The 19756-nt window shown below is 29.9% G+C and overlaps 4 protein-coding genes across 7 annotated transcripts; 2 read left to right on the top strand and 2 right to left on the bottom strand.

The window, feature by feature from the left end:
* Positions 1 to 750: 750 nt before the first annotated feature.
* Positions 751 to 6692, bottom strand: ksr (kinase suppressor of ras). Of its 2 annotated transcripts, none has more exons than XM_012370019.2 (16): positions 6326 to 6692; positions 5459 to 5596; positions 5172 to 5319; positions 4821 to 5081; positions 4449 to 4617; positions 4171 to 4355; positions 3814 to 4083; positions 3520 to 3659; positions 3222 to 3345; positions 2665 to 2891; positions 2408 to 2584; positions 2140 to 2325; positions 1735 to 1868; positions 1501 to 1638; positions 1130 to 1259; positions 751 to 1016 (listed from the first exon to the last, which is right to left on the bottom strand). In XM_012370019.2, the coding sequence occupies exons 1-16, from the start codon at positions 6476 to 6478 to the stop codon at positions 864 to 866; spliced, it is 2733 nt and encodes a 910-aa protein (XP_012225442.1). In that variant the 5' UTR covers positions 6479 to 6692; the 3' UTR covers positions 751 to 863. The 2 variants fall into 2 exon arrangements, with proteins under 2 accessions (XP_012225442.1, XP_012225443.1); XM_012370020.2 differs by having other exon boundaries at positions 2665 to 2876.
* A 1827-nt stretch (positions 6693 to 8519) lies between these two features.
* LOC105674009 (ankyrin repeat domain-containing protein 13D) lies at positions 8520 to 15003 on the top strand. Of its 2 annotated transcripts, XM_067350593.1 has the most exons (14): positions 8520 to 8762; positions 9722 to 9857; positions 9959 to 10083; positions 10300 to 10345; positions 10509 to 10652; positions 10811 to 10882; positions 11206 to 11386; positions 11469 to 11694; positions 11769 to 11897; positions 12035 to 12185; positions 12266 to 12427; positions 12539 to 12639; positions 12878 to 12966; positions 13425 to 15003. In XM_067350593.1, exons 1-14 carry the CDS (start codon positions 8664 to 8666, stop codon positions 13657 to 13659), a joined length of 1896 nt encoding a protein of 631 aa, XP_067206694.1. In that variant the 5' UTR covers positions 8520 to 8663; the 3' UTR covers positions 13660 to 15003. The 2 variants fall into 2 exon arrangements, with proteins under 2 accessions (XP_067206694.1, XP_012225465.1); XM_012370042.2 differs by lacking the exon at positions 10811 to 10882 and having other exon boundaries at positions 8521 to 8762.
* Positions 14559 to 16929, bottom strand: mip40 (Myb-interacting protein 40). 2 transcript variants are annotated; one of them, XM_067350595.1, is made up of 7 exons: positions 16722 to 16929; positions 16444 to 16519; positions 16146 to 16278; positions 15849 to 16055; positions 15295 to 15478; positions 14962 to 15110; positions 14559 to 14876 (listed from the first exon to the last, which is right to left on the bottom strand). In XM_067350595.1, the coding sequence occupies exons 2-7, from the start codon at positions 16517 to 16519 to the stop codon at positions 14855 to 14857; spliced, it is 771 nt and encodes a 256-aa protein (XP_067206696.1). In that variant the 5' UTR covers positions 16722 to 16929; the 3' UTR covers positions 14559 to 14854. The 2 variants fall into 2 exon arrangements, with proteins under 2 accessions (XP_067206696.1, XP_067206695.1); XM_067350594.1 differs by having other exon boundaries at positions 16726 to 16928.
* Positions 16930 to 16982: 53 nt separating this feature from the next.
* Positions 16983 to 19608, top strand: Mipp2 (Multiple inositol polyphosphate phosphatase 2). The gene is made up of 9 exons (XM_012369963.2): positions 16983 to 17318; positions 17414 to 17614; positions 17689 to 17999; positions 18088 to 18213; positions 18306 to 18450; positions 18534 to 18634; positions 18714 to 18823; positions 18899 to 19096; positions 19182 to 19608. The coding sequence occupies exons 2-9, from the start codon at positions 17449 to 17451 to the stop codon at positions 19357 to 19359; spliced, it is 1335 nt and encodes a 444-aa protein (XP_012225386.2). The 5' UTR covers positions 16983 to 17318; positions 17414 to 17448; the 3' UTR covers positions 19360 to 19608.
* Positions 19609 to 19756: the final 148 nt, after the last annotated feature.

The raw sequence follows: 19756 nt of genomic DNA, 5'->3' as shown, positions 1-19756 counted from the left end.
GCAAGACGCAATGAACAAAAGTTCCGACACAAGACTATTAATTTTTTATATTTAAAATACACAAGCGTATCAAAATTAACGAGCTATGTCCTATACTATTAATAAAAATTATTTATGTACTTTTGCTTATAATAATTAAAAAAAGGAATTTAAACCCTCAAAAATATTTCGAGATTTTGAAATAAATCATAAAATAAATTAAAATAAATATTTCGGGTAAATAATTTCAGTGTAAATTGCGATTCAGGTAATGCAGTTGCAAAGTTATAATGTTATTTTTTATATATTTAAGAGACAATTATTATATATTTTTTCATTTTGTTATAATTATTGATAGATACAAAGCATTATTTATCCGACAATTCTATTTATAATTCATTTATTTAAAACAAATTATTTATCATCTATTATTCTCAATAAAGTGTATATACAATATTATCTGAGAAAAAAATTTAACCAATATTTCTTAAAACGTGCACTGAAGAACTATTTTACAATATATATAGAAATAAAAACAATTTTAAGATTATGCACTTATTCATAAATCTGTAGATTTGACATACATTTTATGTAGATATATTTAAATATAAATTATAAAAAGTGCATATTTTCTTAAACTTTAGTATCATGATTATTCACAATAAAAGATATATATTTGATTTGCAACAATTTATTAACAATCTCAATTATTGTATTAACATTAATATTCTTTCATTGCACATTTTAATAAATTAATAATACAAACGAGCAAACCTTTCAGTGATTTTTATTTTACTTTTCACGAACAAAGACCTGGCAATAATTGCACAGTTCTATATTTACACTACGAGAACAACAGCGTATTTAAATAGACTTAAATGTGTTCAAAACACAGATTCTGCAGAACGAGAAAGATGTATAGGATGAGAGGGACTACGTGCTAACCTTTTGCGAGGCAGCTTTTCAAGTGTAGTTAATAGCTTCGCAAAATCGGGTCGATTTTCTGCGTGGTATGACCAGCAATGCATCAAAATGTCCTATAAAAAATTATTATTCGCATAACTTTTGTAAATAAAATGCAGGACTTATAAAAGGTAATAATATTCAACGTTTACAGATGTACACATGGATAGTTTTAAACGGACAGTACCTTTACATCGCGGGAAGCTTGCAAATTTGCTAAAGGTTGTTTCATTCCTTTCCCGACTTGCCAAATAATAGCTTCGGGAGGTTGGCCTTTAAAAGGCCATTCACCACATAATAACTCATACCAGACAGTCCTGTCAGAAATTATAATTTTAAAATTGGTGCTACATTTTTCGTTATATTCAGATATATCTATTGTAACATTTTTTTTTAATACTGTTACCAAGTTGTGTTTATCATTTACAGATAGAATATATAATAGCATGCATTAATTATAAACAAGGCATTAGAGAAATACATTTTTGAGCACATTTTTCTGTTGCATCATATTGTGCATATGTATGTTTTGTAGTAAAATAAATTAGAATTACTAACCCAAATGCATAAACATCAGAACCAGCTGTAAATGGTAACTCTTCCTGATCCCGGTTTTGTTGCGGTCTCAATCGTCGAACAATCTCAGGTGCTAAGTAACACAACCAGCCAGGTGGTATACTCAATCCATTTCCCTTCCTAAAGATACAGATAAAGTGATAAAAATGTAAAAGCACAACTTATTTAGAATAAATATAATAAATTTTATCTCACGTTATACGATTATAAAATTACCTATTTCCATAGCACAACTTGGTAACGCTGAACAGACCAAAATCTGTGATTACAACTTTTCCATTTTCTAAAAATATGTTTTTGCTCTTAAGATCCTTGTGTACTATTCCACGAGCATGAAGATATCCCATACCCTAGATAAAAAAATCCCATAAGATAAAAATATTGTTTAATACTATCCAATCATAAGACTATTAAGTTAGTTTTAATTTTTAAGTTAAAATTTTTAATGTCTTAATTAAAAATTAAGTAATATTCATATATTTTTAAAAACCTTTTAAGATGTTTTTATTTATTTAATTTTTTTATTTAATTGCTAAAAAATAATATATAATATTATATATCCAAACAAATAGTGTAACTAAGAAATGGCTGTATTAATACATACCTGACGATCGTACATACCTGAGAAATCTGTTGAGCTATATTAGTAGTTTTATTCATAGTAAATTTATCTTTTCGTAAGTGAATATGAGTATAAAGTGTCATGCCTTTACTCATACTAGTCACTATAGCCAATCGAGGAGGTTTCATACAAGCTCCCATAAATAAAACTAGATTTTCGTGTCGAGTTTTTCGGAATGTGGCTACCTATAATAATCAAAATAAAACATCTCTTATATCATCAATAATTTCAAATTGTATTACAATTGACATAATCGTATATTTTTACCTCTAATTTGAATGCTTCTAATATCTTATCATCGTCCAAATAATAATCCATATTCAAGACTTTAATTGCAACATCTCCGTGCCAATTGCCTCGGTATACCGTACCAAATCTTCCTGTTCCAATTGGTTCTCCGATCTTCAATTCGTCATATGGAATGTCCCACTCTCGCATCGACAACTACGCAAATTTGAGACATAAAATTTATTTGTTAAACATCTTATATTTTTATCAAGATTTTGACAAGGCTTAGTACATACACTATTTTGTCGAGGCCAACGACTCATTTCCGAAGCTATTTCATTATCAGAAACTTGAGAATCCTGAGAATCAACTCTCACTGGTGTCCTTTCTGAATCTGTGCTGACACTGCCAGATCCCGAAACACTTACCGTCCTGTCACTATCACTTGACATAGTCGTACCTTCAAATCTGTGTGTTTCCAATGTCACTCCTTTTTCATTCAGTACATCTGAAACCAGGATAACTAATATGCCTGAATAAATCATTTTATAATATGACAAATACATTAGTTTCTCTATACAGAGTGGCCCACCTATTTATAATAATATAATAAAATTATATAATTATATTTTTTTTTTAAGTGAAATTACACTTTTTGGTGCACCATTGCACTTACGACAAAAATGAGTCGATAGAAAAATTTTTCTTGTTACGTCATTCACTTTTGCCTCTATCATTTTTTCTATCTTCAACAAAACAAATACTAGAACTCAGCCCAGTTGCGTGGACCACCCTGTATATATATTCTTCTACATAAATATATTTTAATTTTGAATATAATGCTTTGTCTTACCTGGAAAATGGAACTGCTGTTTGACAGGGGCCTGTGGAGTCTGGCTAGTATTGGCAGATAGCAATGCTGGACTAGAAGGCGTTGAGCTGTTACAGCTCGAGGTATTTGAACTAGAATCTGCGCCCTAATAAATATAAACAATAATTATATAAGAATGGTATACGGAACTGTGTATATAAAATTTTACATTATTTCATTTGTATTACATTGTCAAAAAATAATCCATATCTGATGTAAAATACCAATATTTATTATAAAAAATTTACTAAGAAATATCTGTGTATAAATTATAACATACCTGAAAAGGTATATTCATAGAAGAGTGTGCATGTGATCGTCTTCGATCCCTTCGATTTAAAGAAGCTAATAAATTTGAGTTGTGGTGATTCGGAGATGTTATACCAGGCTTGCTTAATATCGGGGAAGCATTTATCATACCTAAAAAACATATTTTTTTTATAATTCATTATATTAGACAATCAGTTATCTTTTAAAATCTGTTGTGCATACAATACAATTTAAAAAGAACATGAAAAGAAAGTTTATATTATATATAGTCAACAATGCGTTAAATCATAAAGTTTGTACGTACCGTCATTTTGCGTAATAACAGATCGTTTAAACTCATCAAAGAGTTCTTGAGGTAGGCCACATGAGGGTGGTACTTTGGATTCGCATTCTCGATGACACTTATATTTACATTCCTTGCATTTTAAAGTAGTGCCCATAAACATTTGCTTGTCGCAATAGTCGCATGTTGTCATCATGTTAAAAGTTTTGGTAAAGCGGTGAGCAATTATATGACCCATACCACGGGTCACAGTCGGAGTACGTGGAGATTTTGGCACTTGGAGACTTGATACTGAAAATAAAAGAAAGAAAATATTACATAAATGTACGACAAGTCTATGACATTCGCATTAAAATATAACTTTTCTCTCTTATGCACCTGTTCCCTTAAAACTGTTATCATCACTTTCTGCACTAGAGTAAGGTGGTGATTTAATAGGACTATTACTGTTTGGCAAGAGACTTTCTCCTTTCCCAGAGTCTGTTGTACTACAGCATGAACTTGGTAGACTTGGTTCTGTTGGTTGACAATTTCTTCTTCTTACAGAAGAGTCATTTCCAGAACTAAAAATATAAAATATCAGCATATTATAGAAATATTATATAATATAAAATTAAAATATAAAATAAATTACACATGAATATTTTAAGTATTACCTAGATGATGTATCATCATTATCAAGATGCATATTTTCAAAACGATTTGCTAATTGCGATTCATGAGATTTTGACTTAGTTAATGGAAACACTTCGGGTTGTGATGTGCTGTTCTGCACACCTATCTGATGCTTCTTGAATGGAGGAGGAGTTGTTGAGAATTTAATTCCTATAATTGAGAAAAATTTGTATTTAATGGATAAAAATTGCCGGTACTCCAATATAAAATTTTAAGGCACATTGTATATCATATACAATGATATATATAGATTTTCAATAAAGTCTTATGTCACATTAAAATATGATTGATAAGATCTTTGAATATAATAAGCATATGAAAAGTAGCTAAAATGTCTATCTTTTTATAATTACCATATCCTTGTCTTGGTAATGGAGGAGTACAGGGAGGACTAGTTGACATCAAAGAGATTACAGAAGAAGCTTGTGCTAATATATCACTGTTCAGATTGTTATTATTATGATATGGAATGCTATCTTCTGATGGAACGGAACACCGTGTAGTACGAGATCGAATAGGTCTAGGGGAAGCTCCCGTGCGTAAATGATGCCTATCCCAAGAATCCCAGTACAAATTCATATCACTATTATCCATATCTCCTCTCAGAAGAACATCTAATAAAGATTAACAACAAATCATGTAATACTAGTCGTACAAATAAGACATATCTTTTTTGTTTCATAACAGCTTTAAATTCTATTCACCCGTATATCGTCGTAAATTATGCAATGCTCGGCAGAGCCTACGATGTTCCTCCTCATGTCGCACATTATTTTCACCTAACATGCTACTTAATTCATGCTCAGACTTCTCTTTCAGAGCCTCAAGGGAATTAGCTTTGGAACAAACCATCTAAAATATTATAATAAAATATTTTTTAAAAAATTAAATGCGAGTCAATCTTTTTATATAAATTGAAGCAAAATAATATGTATTAAATTAAGATAAATAAATTGTAAAGTCTGTTCATATCAATAATATATGTCATTACCTGAATCGATTCCTGGTTGAGACCAACTACCCGCAACCATTGTTGTAATGATGGATATTGTCTCATCTCTGCCGGTAATGAATCGGCCAATTTGGCCTTTGTCACGAGTTGTTTAGAGTACAGTTTTATTAATTTTCCCTATAAACAGTGTTTACACATAGGTTTATTCTATAAACATCTTGCTCTATATTATTGCAGTACATTATAAATATTATCACTAATTTGCAATGTAACAATTTGTATTATGTACATATTTGATCTTAAATAATTTTGTTAAAAATTTTTTTATGATTCTATATTATGTTTACTCTACATGTGTTCAAAATAAATTATATTGTGCTTAAGTAAAAAATGTTGCATTTCAATGTTTCAATACTTTAAAGATAAAAATTGTATGATGTACTAAACTTTGTATCGTAAGCTTCTGCTTCATATATTTTTACCATAAGTATCTTAATATGATATATATATATATATATATATATATGATTGTTTGTAATCTCAAAAATTGTAGATTAACTCTAATTAATATGATTAATATTTTAATAAAATCAGACTACAAATTTCAGATTTCTCGATTACAAGTTGGAAAAAGCAGAAAAACATTCTCAAAAATAAAATATATCACTTACATAGCTGACACCTCACAAAGCATAATAAATAAAGTGAAAAGTTATTATTATTTTAGCCAAAGAAATGATTTCGAAATTAGCAAAGTATAGACGATGAAAGGTATCACAGTTGCAACTTGTTGACAATCAACACACATTGTGGAACATAAATCGAGAGCGCTGGAGCGCTCGACAACGATCGTCGGGCAAATCAGATCTGCTGCTCGCGCATGAGAAACCATCGACTCGGAATTACCTCGAGCGTCCTTATCTCCTGCTGGGTGAGCTCCGCGCTGGTGGAGCATTGGGTCCGCAAGCCCTCGAGTCGATCGGCGGAGATGTCAATCATGGACTGTACGTAGTCCAGAGCACGTCGTGTCTCCTGCTCCGCATCCTCGCTGTCCGCCATCCCTCACGCAGCGATCGACCCAACGCGCGGATCCTCACCGGACCGGAGGAAGACAAGCCCTTACTTAACGAACATAACGCTAGTCGCACGGAACTCCTGTATTGAGACGCAACGTTATCACTGCAGATCCCCCGAGTAACTAAACCACTTATCAACATTGACAACCATCTTGGCCGCCTATCGGTGACGTCAATCGGTACTGCCCGGCGATCCGGGAGCTCAGCACGTTCATTTGTGTAACTTCACTTGGCGTTCGTAAAGGCAATTTTTTTTTCACATTGCAAATTTGTCCAATCTGGAACACGCATTTTCTTCATTCAGAAGTAAATGTAAGCATACTGTATGATTTTATATACTAATTTTAAAATTATTACATTAAAAACGTAAAAATTTTTAATGATATATCTATCAGAGAGAAACTTGAGAGGGGCCACCCTGCCGTTTTTCATAAGACACTTTTACTAGACCGTACACTAGCGACGCGTACATCCATTTTACAGCCTGTCTGGAACTACATGGCCACATCCATTTTCCGGGATGGTAAAAAGAGCCCTGGTTGGTTCATGTCCGTGTTACATCCATTTTCTGGGATAGTAAAAAAGAGATGCGAACTCGAGCTCCGTGCAACAGGCAACGTGAGAAGCAGGGCCCCCACCATACGAGCACTACACAAGCGAGAACGTTACGCGTCCGTGTGTGTTCGGCCGTTCGGTCGACACAGCGTACGATAAATGCGTTTCTAATCAAGTAAGGCGAGTCGCGCTAGAATATTAAACATCACGCGTTCAAGACCTACTTTTTGCAACTTTTTTCCGCATTTCCGCTTTTCTTTCTAACTGTGCACAATAAAATAAATGATTAGATAATGTTTTTTTGCTAAAAAATATTATTTTATATTTATTAAAAATATTTGCATATGTTAAATTAATAATTCTAGAAAGAAATACTGAATACTCGCTATTGTGTGTGTTGTGTGTCAATAGAAAAATAAAAAATAATTTTACAATTTTGCAATAAAATGCAAGTTTGACATATACGAATATTATAAATAAATATAAAATAATATTTTTTGGTCGAAAATATTATTTAATAATTTAATCGATTACTGTTAGAAACTAATGTGTAAAAACGAAAAAAAAGTTACGTTCCGTACGACACGTCCCGTTCCGTTCCGCACGTCCCGTTTCGTACGTCACGTCCCGTTCTGTGCGTTACGTACCGTTCCGTTTTGCACGTCCCGTTTTGTTTTGCACGTCCCGTTCCGTTTTGCACGTCCCGTTTTGTTTTGCACATCCCGTTCCGTACGTCACGTCCCGTTCCGTTCCGCACGTCTTGTTTCGTACGTCACGTTTCGTTCCGTACGTCACGTCCCGTTCCGTTTCGCACGTCCCGTTCCGTACGTCACGTCCGTTTTGCACGTCCGTTTCGTTCCGCACGTCCGTTTTGTTCCGCACGTCCGTTCCATTCCGTACGTTTGTTCCGTTCAGTACGTCCGTTCCGTTCTATTCTGTACGTCTGTTCCGTTCCGTACGTCTGTTCCGTTCCGTATGTCTGTTCCGTTCCGTACGTCTGTTCCGTTCCGTACGTCTGTTCCGTTCCGTACGTCTGTTTCGTTTTGTACGTCCGTTCCGTTCCGTACGTCACTTGAAGATAGTTTAACACAGCTACACGCGCAATTTAACATTAGATCTCTTCAACACACTATCTTAAAGGCAGCATGTAGACGGGGCATTAGCTCAGCGAGGGCAAGCTAAGAAGCTAAAAGGCGATAGGGCAAGGAGTGGGGGAATGGAGCGAAATTGGCGCAGACGTGAGAATACCTACATCTTTAGTGCTTTAGTAAAAGCGTCGTACAAAAAACGGCAGCGTGGCCCCTTTCAGGTTTCTCTGTGTATCTATATAAATGTAAATCTCGATAAACGTTGGACAAATTCTAACGTCGAGACCCTAGAAGTCTAGTCTCCTATTAGTCGCCATATTTAGTCCGATATACATTTCTCACTAGAGGGCACTATTCGAGACTGTACAGCAGTGTTCCTTTACAATCTCATTCACGTTCGATGACTGTTACTCCTTTCGCCTAATGTCATGTATTCTGCTGTCAAAATTTCGTATCGTGCATTTTACTCGTGGTACTTGTTAAAATAAACGTATTGTATGTTAACGTCACTCAAATCTCGTAGAAATGGTGAATATAGATACTATACGAAAGAATTATCCACTACATTGGCTCGTTTGGCATAACAGCTATGTAGAACTCGACAAGGAACTATCCACAAATCAGGTTTGCATAGCCTTATGTTTAACAAGCTTATCTTATTGATATTAATTAGATTCTTTACGCTAACGAAACCGTATATATGGTTAATACGTTTGCATATGCATTTTATTCACATTTACTAAGTGCTATTTTATATTCTCTGCATTTCTTATCAAATTTTAGTTATCAAGAATGATAAGTCTTCTAGATGATTAATCTCTGATAATAAGCATAATTACATAATTGTTCAACACAGATGGATTATATATATCTGTATTGACAGTTTAAATAATAATAATAATCATTTCAAAATACTTTTAATGCATCTTTTTACTACTTGCAGATATAGATTTCTAAATAACATTAAAAATTGTATATGAATCTGATTTAAATATTTGACATAAAATTAAATTGGTTGTATAAAATACTGATAATTTACCTTTAATATGCAATGTTTGATAAGTAGGTTTTTTTCAATAATTCTTAAATAACTTTATATCATTTATAATTTGACAATTGACACAATATTATAATAATTTATGCTCTTTGTGATATATTATAATGTTTATTTAATTAGAAATGCATAATTACATTATTTTAAATTTAATTATATAGTTGATTCAAATTTGTTAAATAAGAAAACTTATATTTAAAAAAATGTCAGAAGCCTCTCTTTCACAAGAAAGAAACCTTAGATATGTAGTTATCTGAGACCATAATATCACACTGTTGAAACAGACTTGGGCAATGTAATATGCTGTAGATATGTAAAATAGCAAGGATATGCTTTAGATAATTAATATGTTATTTTAATTTTTTATTACATTGAAAAATGTGTTAAATGAATATATGCTAAGAAGTTAGACATAATATTACTATAATGATTATCTTACATGGCACAATAAATCTATTTGGGATATACATCACTTCTTTGTTGGTTATTTTATAATATAAAATGCTAATTATATTCAAATATTTTCTAGCATGACATAGAAAAACATGACAATCGAGGAAGGACACCACTGATGCTGGCAGTAACTTTAGGTCATTCAGATTCTGCTGTAGTACTATTACAGCATGAAGCTAATGTTAATACAGAGAATACTCAAGGATGGAGTGGTAAGTTGTTTTTATTTTTTATCTAGACGTTTATATTCTTAATAAACTTGTTTACTTTTATTCAGATATATGAACAGCAAGTTTAATTTCTTTTGTTATAGTGGTACAAGAGGCAGTTGGTACAGGAAATCCCGAATTGCTGCAATTGGTACTTGCCAGGAGAGATTACCAGAGATACTGTAATCGAGTGGCTGGTATACCGGAGTTACTTCACAAACTTAAGCAGGTCAGTTAGTATGCAATAACTAATAGTGAAACATTATTAATATAATGTACATGCAGTTCTCACAAATCGTACAATATGTTTTACTAAAATAGCTATTGTTTTCTGCAAGTTCTAATATTAACTAATGCGTTTCTTGTGCAAACTATGAAAGCTGATTAATTTGCTCACACTCTTGATTATTAATTTGATAGTTCTAGTAATAAAAGTTCTTTTCAGGCGCCAGATTTTTACGTAGAAATGAAATGGGAATTTACAAGTTGGGGTAAGAAACAGAAGATTTAATAATATCTGCTTTTAAACATGATCTTTAAAGTCTGCTGTATTGATTTAATATCCATAGTTTGAAGTTAACTTGAATTTTAACATATATTTCAATTCTTCTTTAATAACACATGTGGTTAACTGCCATTATTTCTGTTGATCAGTTCCTCTCGCATCTCGGATGTGTCCAAGCGATACTTATAAGGTTTATAAACAAGGTAGTAATGTGAGGATTGATACAACTTTATTAGGCTTTGATCATGCAAATTGGCAGCGTGGCAATCGTAGTTATGTCTTCAAAGGACAAAGTAAGCATAGATATTTTTAATAATTTTTTTTATGTTACTAACATCTACGCATGATTATTCTACAACTTTGCTATTTTTTAAGTTGCAATTGACTATTATTCTTTGAGAATGCCACACGATTATTTGTTTGTTATTTAATTTTATATGTTTAACGCAAGCTGCATCAAATTCACCTATAATAATTAGAGGTGATCGCAGTTATGTGTTCAGTGTTGGTGGTCGTCACACAGGTGATATAATTCTAACATTTAATTTTTGCACTGTATTGCTAGTCAATGTTTTAGTATGCTTAACATTAATATGACAAAGTTTTTCTCATTTTTTCCAATTTGTTTATATGGTTTATATGGTTTACAATCACATTGTTGAAAAATTGACAATTAAATAATACAAGGCAATATATTAAATGAATTTATATATGATATAAATATATAAATCTTGCAATATATGTGTAACAAAAAATTGTACCTTGCTTTTTTGAGATTGTGAATGTTTTTTTAATTATTCATTTATTATGCAAACCATTTACATAATTTATGTGATGTTTTTATAGATGATGGAGCAACGATGATGGAAGTAGACCATGAAACAAGAAAAGTTTATGTCGAACATATGAAACTTTTAGGAGACGATAATATTCAATTAATGGAACCATCTGAAGAAGGTGTGATAGCTCGGCTTACCAATCCTATAGTTACAACATATATAGACACGGATAAAATTAGTTTTGAACGGTAATTATTATTATGATCATTGATGTAAATTCGTATTTATAAATTAACCACATTTATTTTAACATTACTTATGTTGATTTAGCAATAAAGCAGGTCTATGGGGATGGCGTTCTGATAAAAGTGAAGTAGTAAACGGTCACGAGTGTAAAGTTTTTAGTGCAAGCAATGTGGAATTAATAACTAAAACTCGATTGGAGCATTTATCTGAAACAGATAAAGCAAGAGCTCGGGCACCAAGGACACCTTTACAATCATTTCTAGGTATTGCAGAGCAGCAGCAAGAGAGTTGCAGCGCTGTCACCACCAGTGTAATCTTCATTCCAATAATAATTTTATCAGTAATTGTATATTTAAAACATGCTAATCAAATTATATATTGTAGGAAGAATTTAATAACGTAGGTAATCCCACTAATATCACTGCTGAGGAATACTTTGATCCAGATATTGATTTAAATGGGAGAGATATAGGTAGACCAAAAGAAGTTAATACAAAAATACAAAAATTTAAGGTATTATAAAAACTATTCTTGAAAATTTATTACACATTACAAGAATATATATAATATGTTTTAATGATCTTTTTGCATAATAAATTTTTATGCTTAATAGTAATATTATTATATTAATTGATACAATCTGTTTACAGGCAACTTTATGGTTGAGTGAGGATTACCCATTAAGTCTCCAAGAACAAATCATGCCAATTGTAGATTTGATGGCTATATCTAGTTCACATTTTGCAAAATTAAAAGATTTTATTCAAATGCAACTTCCAGCTGGTTTTCCTGTTAAAATTGGTAAGATTTTAAAAATATGAAAAATATATATATATACATATATATTGCATATAAAATACTAATAATTGATTCTTTCTTAGAAATTCCATTATTTCATATTCTCAATGCGAGAATAACATTTGGAAATATATTTGGTTTGGATCAAGAAGTACCAAATGTAGGTCATTTGCAAGAAACTAATCGTATAACTTGTTTAGTTGATGATGTCTGTTTCGAAGCACCCAGTGGATATGTCAAATTAGGTACAATTTTTGTTGTATACTTGAGCATATGTTCTCTCTCTTTCTCTCTATAATTAAGTTATCAATTTATTGATATTAATTATTAATTATTAATTAATATTGGTTAAATAGGTGCAGAAGTTAGAACGCAATTTAGTATTGAAGAAGAAGATGATTTATTACAATTTGCTATTCAGCAAAGTCTTTTAGAAGCTGGCAGTGAACGTGATGAGGTATTATTTGCTTTATGTATTTTACGATTACTTATAAAAAAATTAAATCTTATACGTATGATATATGAGTGTACACTGCCTGTCAGTGATTTGAAGGGTCGTGCAGTAATCCTAACTTATCGGCCTGATTTATTATTTAATCAAGCCGATAAGTTTGGATTACTGCACGACCCTTCAAATCATTGACGGGCGGTGTACATCCTATTTTATAAAAAAAAAATTATATTTTATATTTTAGGTTGATATCTGGGAAGCATTAAGAGCGCAAAAGCCATCTAGACCAACTACGCCTAATATGACCACGGAAGAAGAAAGACAACTTCAAAGGTACGCGATAAAAACATGTAAAAGAAAACGTTATTGATATTCTGTTTTTAGTTAATTTTATTATTAATTTTGCATGTGTTTTGTGCTACAATTTATGTTCAGGCAGGTGGGTGATTTTAATTTAAATATTAGTTTTGGACAAATTATCCAATAGAAACTAATTATATTTAAATCATTTCACATAAACATTGATTATTTAAATTATAAGTTATGTTTGTAAGACTGTTACATATCCAAATAATAGTTGAAAGAGTTAACAAAGTCAAATTGCACTTGTCATCGCATATAATTAATGATTCTCATTAATTATATATAACACTAATATTACTTCGTTCTAATCGATCTTTTTTTAACGCTGCTATTTAAATATAATTTAAAAAGCTTGAAAAGTTGTCATAAATCAATTCTAACAATATTTAAATCATGTTGCTTAAATAATTTAATCTTTCTTAATACAGGGCAATTCAGGCTAGCTTAGTGTTATATCAAGAAACAGCTGGATCTGCTGAAGGTACTGGAAATTCAGCGGGCATAAATGAGAATGAGGATAGTGATTCTCTGGAAGGTGCAGCAGAACAATTGAGACTAGCGTTAAAACTTTCCGAACAGCAACAAATTGAAGAAGAACAACGGCGATTGTTGGAAGAAGAAACGTTCCGTCAAGTGCTAGAACTATCTTTGACGGACAAGTAAACTTCTAAAATGTGCAATAGTGATACAAATAAGTTTACTACAGTATACTTCCAGAAACATGAAAAATCTTCCAGTCTCGTCAAAAAGAGGCTGTACAAAAAATCATTTCCTACAATTCATAGATTGCAAAGTATATTAAGAAATAATAATGTTGCTTATGATCAACATTTGTTATTAATATATATATATATATATATATATATATATATATATATATAGTTATACAATGAAGGTCAAAAGATGAAAATAGTATAGTAGTAGTTAAGGAAGTAAATAATTTAAATTATGTTATTTATTTCTTAGCCACATTTTATATGAGATAAAATTCTTCAATAACGTAGACATTTCAATAAGAGGAAGTCTTGAAAATTACAATTGCTCTTTAAAACGGATGCAGTCACAATCGACAAACGATGTTTGTGTAAATCCTATTAACTGAAAGTAAATAATGTAAGTTACGACTGTTAATATCTAGAATAAAAGGCATGTAATTCTCAAGCCTTCAAATATTATTCGTTTGGTCCTTCCTCCTTAATTTTAATGTCTATAAATGCATATTAATAATTGTAATACAGAAGAGTAACCATCATATTTAACAAAATCAAACAGTTTTACAAAGATCTTTTTTTATATATAAAATAATATTTTATATAATATTTTAATGAAATGATATGTAATGTGTGAAACTATTACTGAACTATTATTAGGAATTACGTTATAAGTATTCACAAATGTTCGAAAGTTCTTCTAAAAATTAATTTAAAAATGTAAAATTAATATAAATTAACGTCTTTAATATTTCAAATTTCAATAAATTTTATTTTTTATGAATTTATTTATATATTTTTAAGGAATTATGTGTATATATGTATCAGGTTTTCGCTAAAACAATATTTAAATTTTTTTCATATTACATAATTTTTATTAAAAGAAAAAGTGAGTTACAATCATCCTATTGCAATTTATTCTTTTGCATTAAGCTCAAATAAGTTTCAATCAGAATGTTATTAAAATATGATTACAATATTTTCTTCTGGGCATTATAAGCAAAAAAATTATTCAAATAAAACAGATATATAAGTATAATCACTGCTTGCATAGGTATACTCACTCACCATTTAATGACACAATAAAGATCATCAGAAGCGGAATTATTGGTGGCAAGATTGGCAGCCAACAGACTGCCACATCTCTGTTATTCAAATTCCGATTGTGCTCTGAAACATAATAAAAAAAAACTGTAATAATAACAAATCATTGTAAATTATTTAAAAAAGGTCTATATTAATCTTTTGTACAAACTTTGTAAAAATAGTGCCAAGTATATTAGCACTTTGTATATAACGTTGTTCATTCTTATGCGCTTGCTGATGCCATTTTTTGCGAATGGCATTCCACCGTACACTATGATCCTTTATTAATTGCTCTCGTGATTTAAGAACTTGTCCCTCCTGTAATTATGTTATATATAATTTATATGTAATATATGATTATACCAGCATAGAAAATATGTACAATATACACTTTATTCATAAAACTTCAATGCAATATGTATAAATTTTTTAAATTTAAATTTGAATATTGTCTATCAAAATTATTCGCTTAATAATATTATCTATCAACATTATTACTCACATAATCTAAGTTCAGATCATCCTTTTCTTGAGGTACAGGGGATGGAATACGATTTCTTGGTATGGCTTCCTCGCGAGGTAAAGGAGGTGGTAAATAATAGACATCATTTATTTCTCCATTAGCTCCAATTAAATTATCTGCTATATTAATATCATTAACTACTTCTGGACTTGGGCTGCGTATTCTATAATATACAAATATATCTATTTTAGCTTCTTTGTATAAACATATAGAGTTAAATATGAAATTAAAAATACTATTCTGTGACAATTTAACTTAATTCTTATTTAGATATATATATAATTGTATGTATGTATATAATGCATCTATTTGTTATTATGCATATGATTTCTTTATATTAAAGATAAGAAATTATATATTATGCAAGCACTATAAGAAACATAAAAAATTCTACAATAATAAAAGAATATAATAATATTACTGCCATAATACATAAAAATATTCCATAATGCATTCTTTTTAAATAAAATAATCTATCAAAGCTTAAGTGTAACAAATGTGAATATAAATAAAAAGCAATAAGTAACACTTACTTGGGAACCAAATTAGGATTCCTTGGCTGATTAGCCATCCAAGCGCGACATATCGGATAAAGTGGTGTATCTTCTTGAAATTGAGCTAAATCAACACTTCGATCAAAAAGTTTCATCACGTATGTATGATGAAATGCAACATCAGCCTGTATTTGTCGACGACGTCTGATTTTTCGTGTTGGTTGTTGGAAGCTAATAGGTCTTGCCCTATAAACCATGATTAAAAATATAAAAAATTAATCAAAATTAACAATTTAAATAATCTTATGTAACTAAATATAAAATGCAGAATTTTACATCTTTTTTATTAGATTTTTATCTTGTGAATTTTCTTCGCCTGAATCCGCTGATGAACCTGTATCACTATGTTGCAATAATTCTCGAAGAGCACCTTTTAAACGATCCCTTGCTACAAGAACATCACTATCTCCTAAATAAACATAATCAATACTATTCAAATTTCTTAAAACAATCATTTATTTTTTATATATTAATTATATATTAAATTATATATTAAATTATATATATAATTTGTATTTTTTTTTTTTTTTTTTTTAATATACAGTTTTTTAAATATACTTTCAAGCATTATTACCTATTTCATCTTTTATTTCCACTTTTATCCGCCCTGGCATTATTGGCGGTGGTTGAATATTTCTTTTCTTTCCCATCTAAATTACAGAACGAAAATTTAAAATTAACATATTAATACCTGTTTATTTAAAACTACATATTAAATATCACTTCATATAATATAAACTGCTACAATAATTTTTAACATAATACTGAGTTTTTCTATCTGTAATTAATTAACAATAGATTTGTATATTTGAAAAATGAAAGAAAAATGAATTATGTGTTTATCAATCGTACTTGCCTTTGATGAGCCACGCAGATTTGAAAACAGTTAAGTTTACATTATATTTAAATTTATCAAATCGGTTCTTTTACTCGTTCATTAAGCACAAAATACATTTTTCACTTATCTACAATAATTTATTAAATATTGCCATAGGACTATAGAAATTATGGATAAAAAGAAAATATCAAAATGAGTCGATTGTTGATACTTAACCTCTTTCTGAACTATGGTTTCCTTTATACAACCGTTAAGTAACAGTTGTCTGATTCGTGAACGATATATCTCTAGGACGGTTTCACTTTTCTAAAAATCAATTATTATTGTATTTTCTGAAATATAATCAGTACAGTGATTAAACAATAATGAATATAAGTGATTTAATCATTTTTGCTGAGTTATTGGATGATAATAACATCGTAGAAAGAAATGCTATGAGATATTTGACCAAATTACATGTACAACTGTGTTAATATAGAAAAAAATTGTATATTTAAAAAATTCTTGTAAAACACTTCAATAATTTAATAAAAACATTATTGGAGGAATGTATAAAAAATATCGGAAATTATGATGTAAAATAGAAACACAAAAATTATAGCACAATAGATGTATGCATTATAATACAAGAGATTTTCTTTTTGAAGATCTATCAAATATCAGCAACAATATTAGACAATTGATTATGCACATTGAATACTTATAGGTGGTGACACGATTATGAAATTATAAAAGCGCAGAATGCTTTGGAAGTTATTTACTGAAATTATTATACTTTATGTGATAACTACAAATATTTCTCTTGGTTCTTCTTATTTCAATCGTAAGAATTATGAGTGTATATTAGCATCAAAAACTCCTTATAGATGTGTAGCTAATTATGATGATTCAGAACTGGAAAATTCAGGTACATTAAAATATTTTGTTATATTTTATCCATAAACTTATATTAATATATACTTATTGAAATTTGATTTGTAGATTGCGAGGAGAAAAAAATTTGGTTAATTCTGCGTCATGGGACACGATATCCAGGCAAGAAGTACATACCTCGTATGATAGATGAATTGCCACGATTGCAACATATAATATTAAAAAATTATGAAGACCATGCAATAAATCTCTCAGCTGATGTTGCAGCTTTCTTTAAGCAATGGAAATTACAAATTACTCAACGTGACGTGATGAAATTGGCACCAGAAGGGGAGAATGAAATGATTGATCTTGGAGAAAGATATCAGGCAAGATTCCCATCTCTGATGCCAGAAATGTATAGCAATCAAACCTACAAAGTATGTTTGATAAAATATTTGATATTGATATTATGTTACATATACATTTATTTTCTTTGATTATTAACTATTGAATAACTGTTTTTAGTTTAGATTTACTTCCACTCAACGTACAGAAGAGAGTGCAAGACATTTTGCTGTTGGTTTATTTGGTTGGCGTAATAGTAAAAATGTTCTGTATCCAGAACCAGTGTATCGAGATCGAGTGATAAGAGTAATCTTTATTATTTTTAAATTTACATAAAGCTATTTCTTTCAGCTCTTCTTATTATATTTTCTTAGATGATCATTTTAATATATTTTTAGTTTTACAAAGCTTGTCCTCGATGGCGCAAAGAAGTTGACAAGAATTTTAATTCAACACTAGAAAAGATAAAATTTTTGAACAGCACAATTGTAAGAGATATGTTAAATAATATTAAAAATCGTATTGGCTGCAATATCAATTATGGTTAGCATTGTTATCAAGTAAATTATATATGCATGTAAATATGTGCTGCTAATCACATTGAATATAACTGTTGTGTATTTCAGAAACTGCTCATTTGATGTATATAATGTGTGCCTTTGAAACTGCTTGGAACCATAGTACAGTATCTCCCTGGTGTCTAGTATTTTCATTAAATGATTTTAAGGTGAGATCTCTTAAAGTTAATAATACATTTTGTTTCTAGATGAAAAGATTCAATCGCATATTAAATTTATAAATTATAGGTCTTTGAATATGCGGAAGATCTAGAATTGTATTGGACTGATGGGTATGGCTACTCACTGACCTATGAACAAGCATGCCCTGCCTTAAAGGATATGTTTGACTTCTTTAAGTATGTTATTACAATACTAAGTGCAATTTATGCAATCATTAACATAATATGCTAAAAAATTATTATTTATTTTAGATCCAAGGATGGGGTAAAAACAACCGCTTATTTTACACATTCCGGAACAATTTTGAAATTATTGGCTTTACTTGGAGTAGCTAAAGATACGCATCCTTTAATGCATAATTCCTTGGTATTAGACAAAGAAGATAAAAGAGTATGGAGAACCAGTATGATTGATGCGTTTGCATCTAACATGGCATTCGTTTTATATGAGTACATTTCTATTTTTGAATCATAAAATTTTTAAATTATGTAATATATAGTTTCATATATAACTCTCTAATTATATTTTTTCTAGTTGTGCATCCTATGGACCAAGTATTCTATTCATGCTTCAGGAACGACCACTGTATTTGCCGGGCTGTCCAATAGGTATACCGTGTCCAATATCTATTATGAAAGAGATATATCCAGATCTTGACGAGGAATGCCAGTTTGACGTCATGTGTCACGTAAAACATGAAAACAAAAATTGACAATGCTTTTCGTAGATAAATTCTTTTATTTAGATAAATTTTGAATGAAAATATATAAAAATAATTTATTCTTTAAAACAATTTTCTTAAATATAGAAGTTTCACTGAAAAGTATTTTAACACACTTATTGATGAATGTAGAATCTATTTTTGAAAGATAAAAAAATATAGGTCAAATATGTAAAATAAACTAAAAATTTATTTTATAATAAATGAATAACTATTAATAAATATATAATTTAATTTTAATCGTCAAGTTTTTTATTTACATACACAACTATTATTTCTAAAATAAATAAAATATAGTAATTGTAAGGGATTTAGTTTCAAAACTCAATTTTAAATAGAATTTGGACCATTTCTCTATCCTATCTAAATTTTTTGATTTGTTTTAAAA

This window comes from Linepithema humile, chromosome 2, assembly GCF_040581485.1.
Source record: "Linepithema humile isolate Giens D197 chromosome 2, Lhum_UNIL_v1.0, whole genome shotgun sequence".
NCBI classification, from domain to species: Eukaryota; Metazoa; Arthropoda; class Insecta; order Hymenoptera; family Formicidae; genus Linepithema; species Linepithema humile.
Note: the sequence above shows the minus strand (reverse complement) of the source record. Positions and strands in the feature narration are given on the sequence as shown.

Bases quoted from the DNA above. Each gene is read 5' to 3' on its own strand.
- LOC105674009 (XM_067350593.1), top strand. From the start codon at position 8,664: ATGGTGAATATAGATACTATACGAAAGAATTATCCACTACATTGGCTC. The intron at 11,898-12,034 runs GTATTATAAAAA...ATCTGTTTACAG, and splicing joins CAAAAATACAAAAATTTAAG to GCAACTTTATGGTTGAGTGA. The intron at 12,186-12,265 runs GTAAGATTTTAA...ATTCTTTCTTAG, and splicing joins TGGTTTTCCTGTTAAAATTG to AAATTCCATTATTTCATATT.
- Mipp2 (XM_012369963.2), top strand. From the start codon at position 17,449: ATGCTTTGGAAGTTATTTACTGAAATTATTATACTTTATGTGATAACT. The intron at 18,214-18,305 runs GTAATCTTTATT...ATATATTTTTAG, and splicing joins ATCGAGATCGAGTGATAAGA to TTTTACAAAGCTTGTCCTCG. The intron at 18,635-18,713 runs GTGAGATCTCTT...TATAAATTATAG, and splicing joins TTTCATTAAATGATTTTAAG to GTCTTTGAATATGCGGAAGA.
- mip40 (XM_067350595.1), bottom strand. From the start codon at position 16,519: ATGGGAAAGAAAAGAAATATTCAACCACCGCCAATAATGCCAGGGCGG. The intron at 16,056-16,145 runs GTAAAATTCTGC...CATGGTTTATAG, and splicing joins AAAAATCTAATAAAAAAGAT to GGCAAGACCTATTAGCTTCC. The intron at 15,479-15,848 runs GTAAGTGTTACT...TGTATATTATAG, and splicing joins AATCCTAATTTGGTTCCCAA to AATACGCAGCCCAAGTCCAG.
- ksr (XM_012370019.2), bottom strand. From the start codon at position 6,478: ATGGCGGACAGCGAGGATGCGGAGCAGGAGACACGACGTGCTCTGGAC. The intron at 4,356-4,448 runs GTAATACTTAAA...TTATATTTTTAG, and splicing joins AATGATGATACATCATCTAG to TTCTGGAAATGACTCTTCTG. The intron at 2,585-2,664 runs GTATGTACTAAG...AAATTTGCGTAG, and splicing joins GTTGGCCTCGACAAAATAGT to TTGTCGATGCGAGAGTGGGA.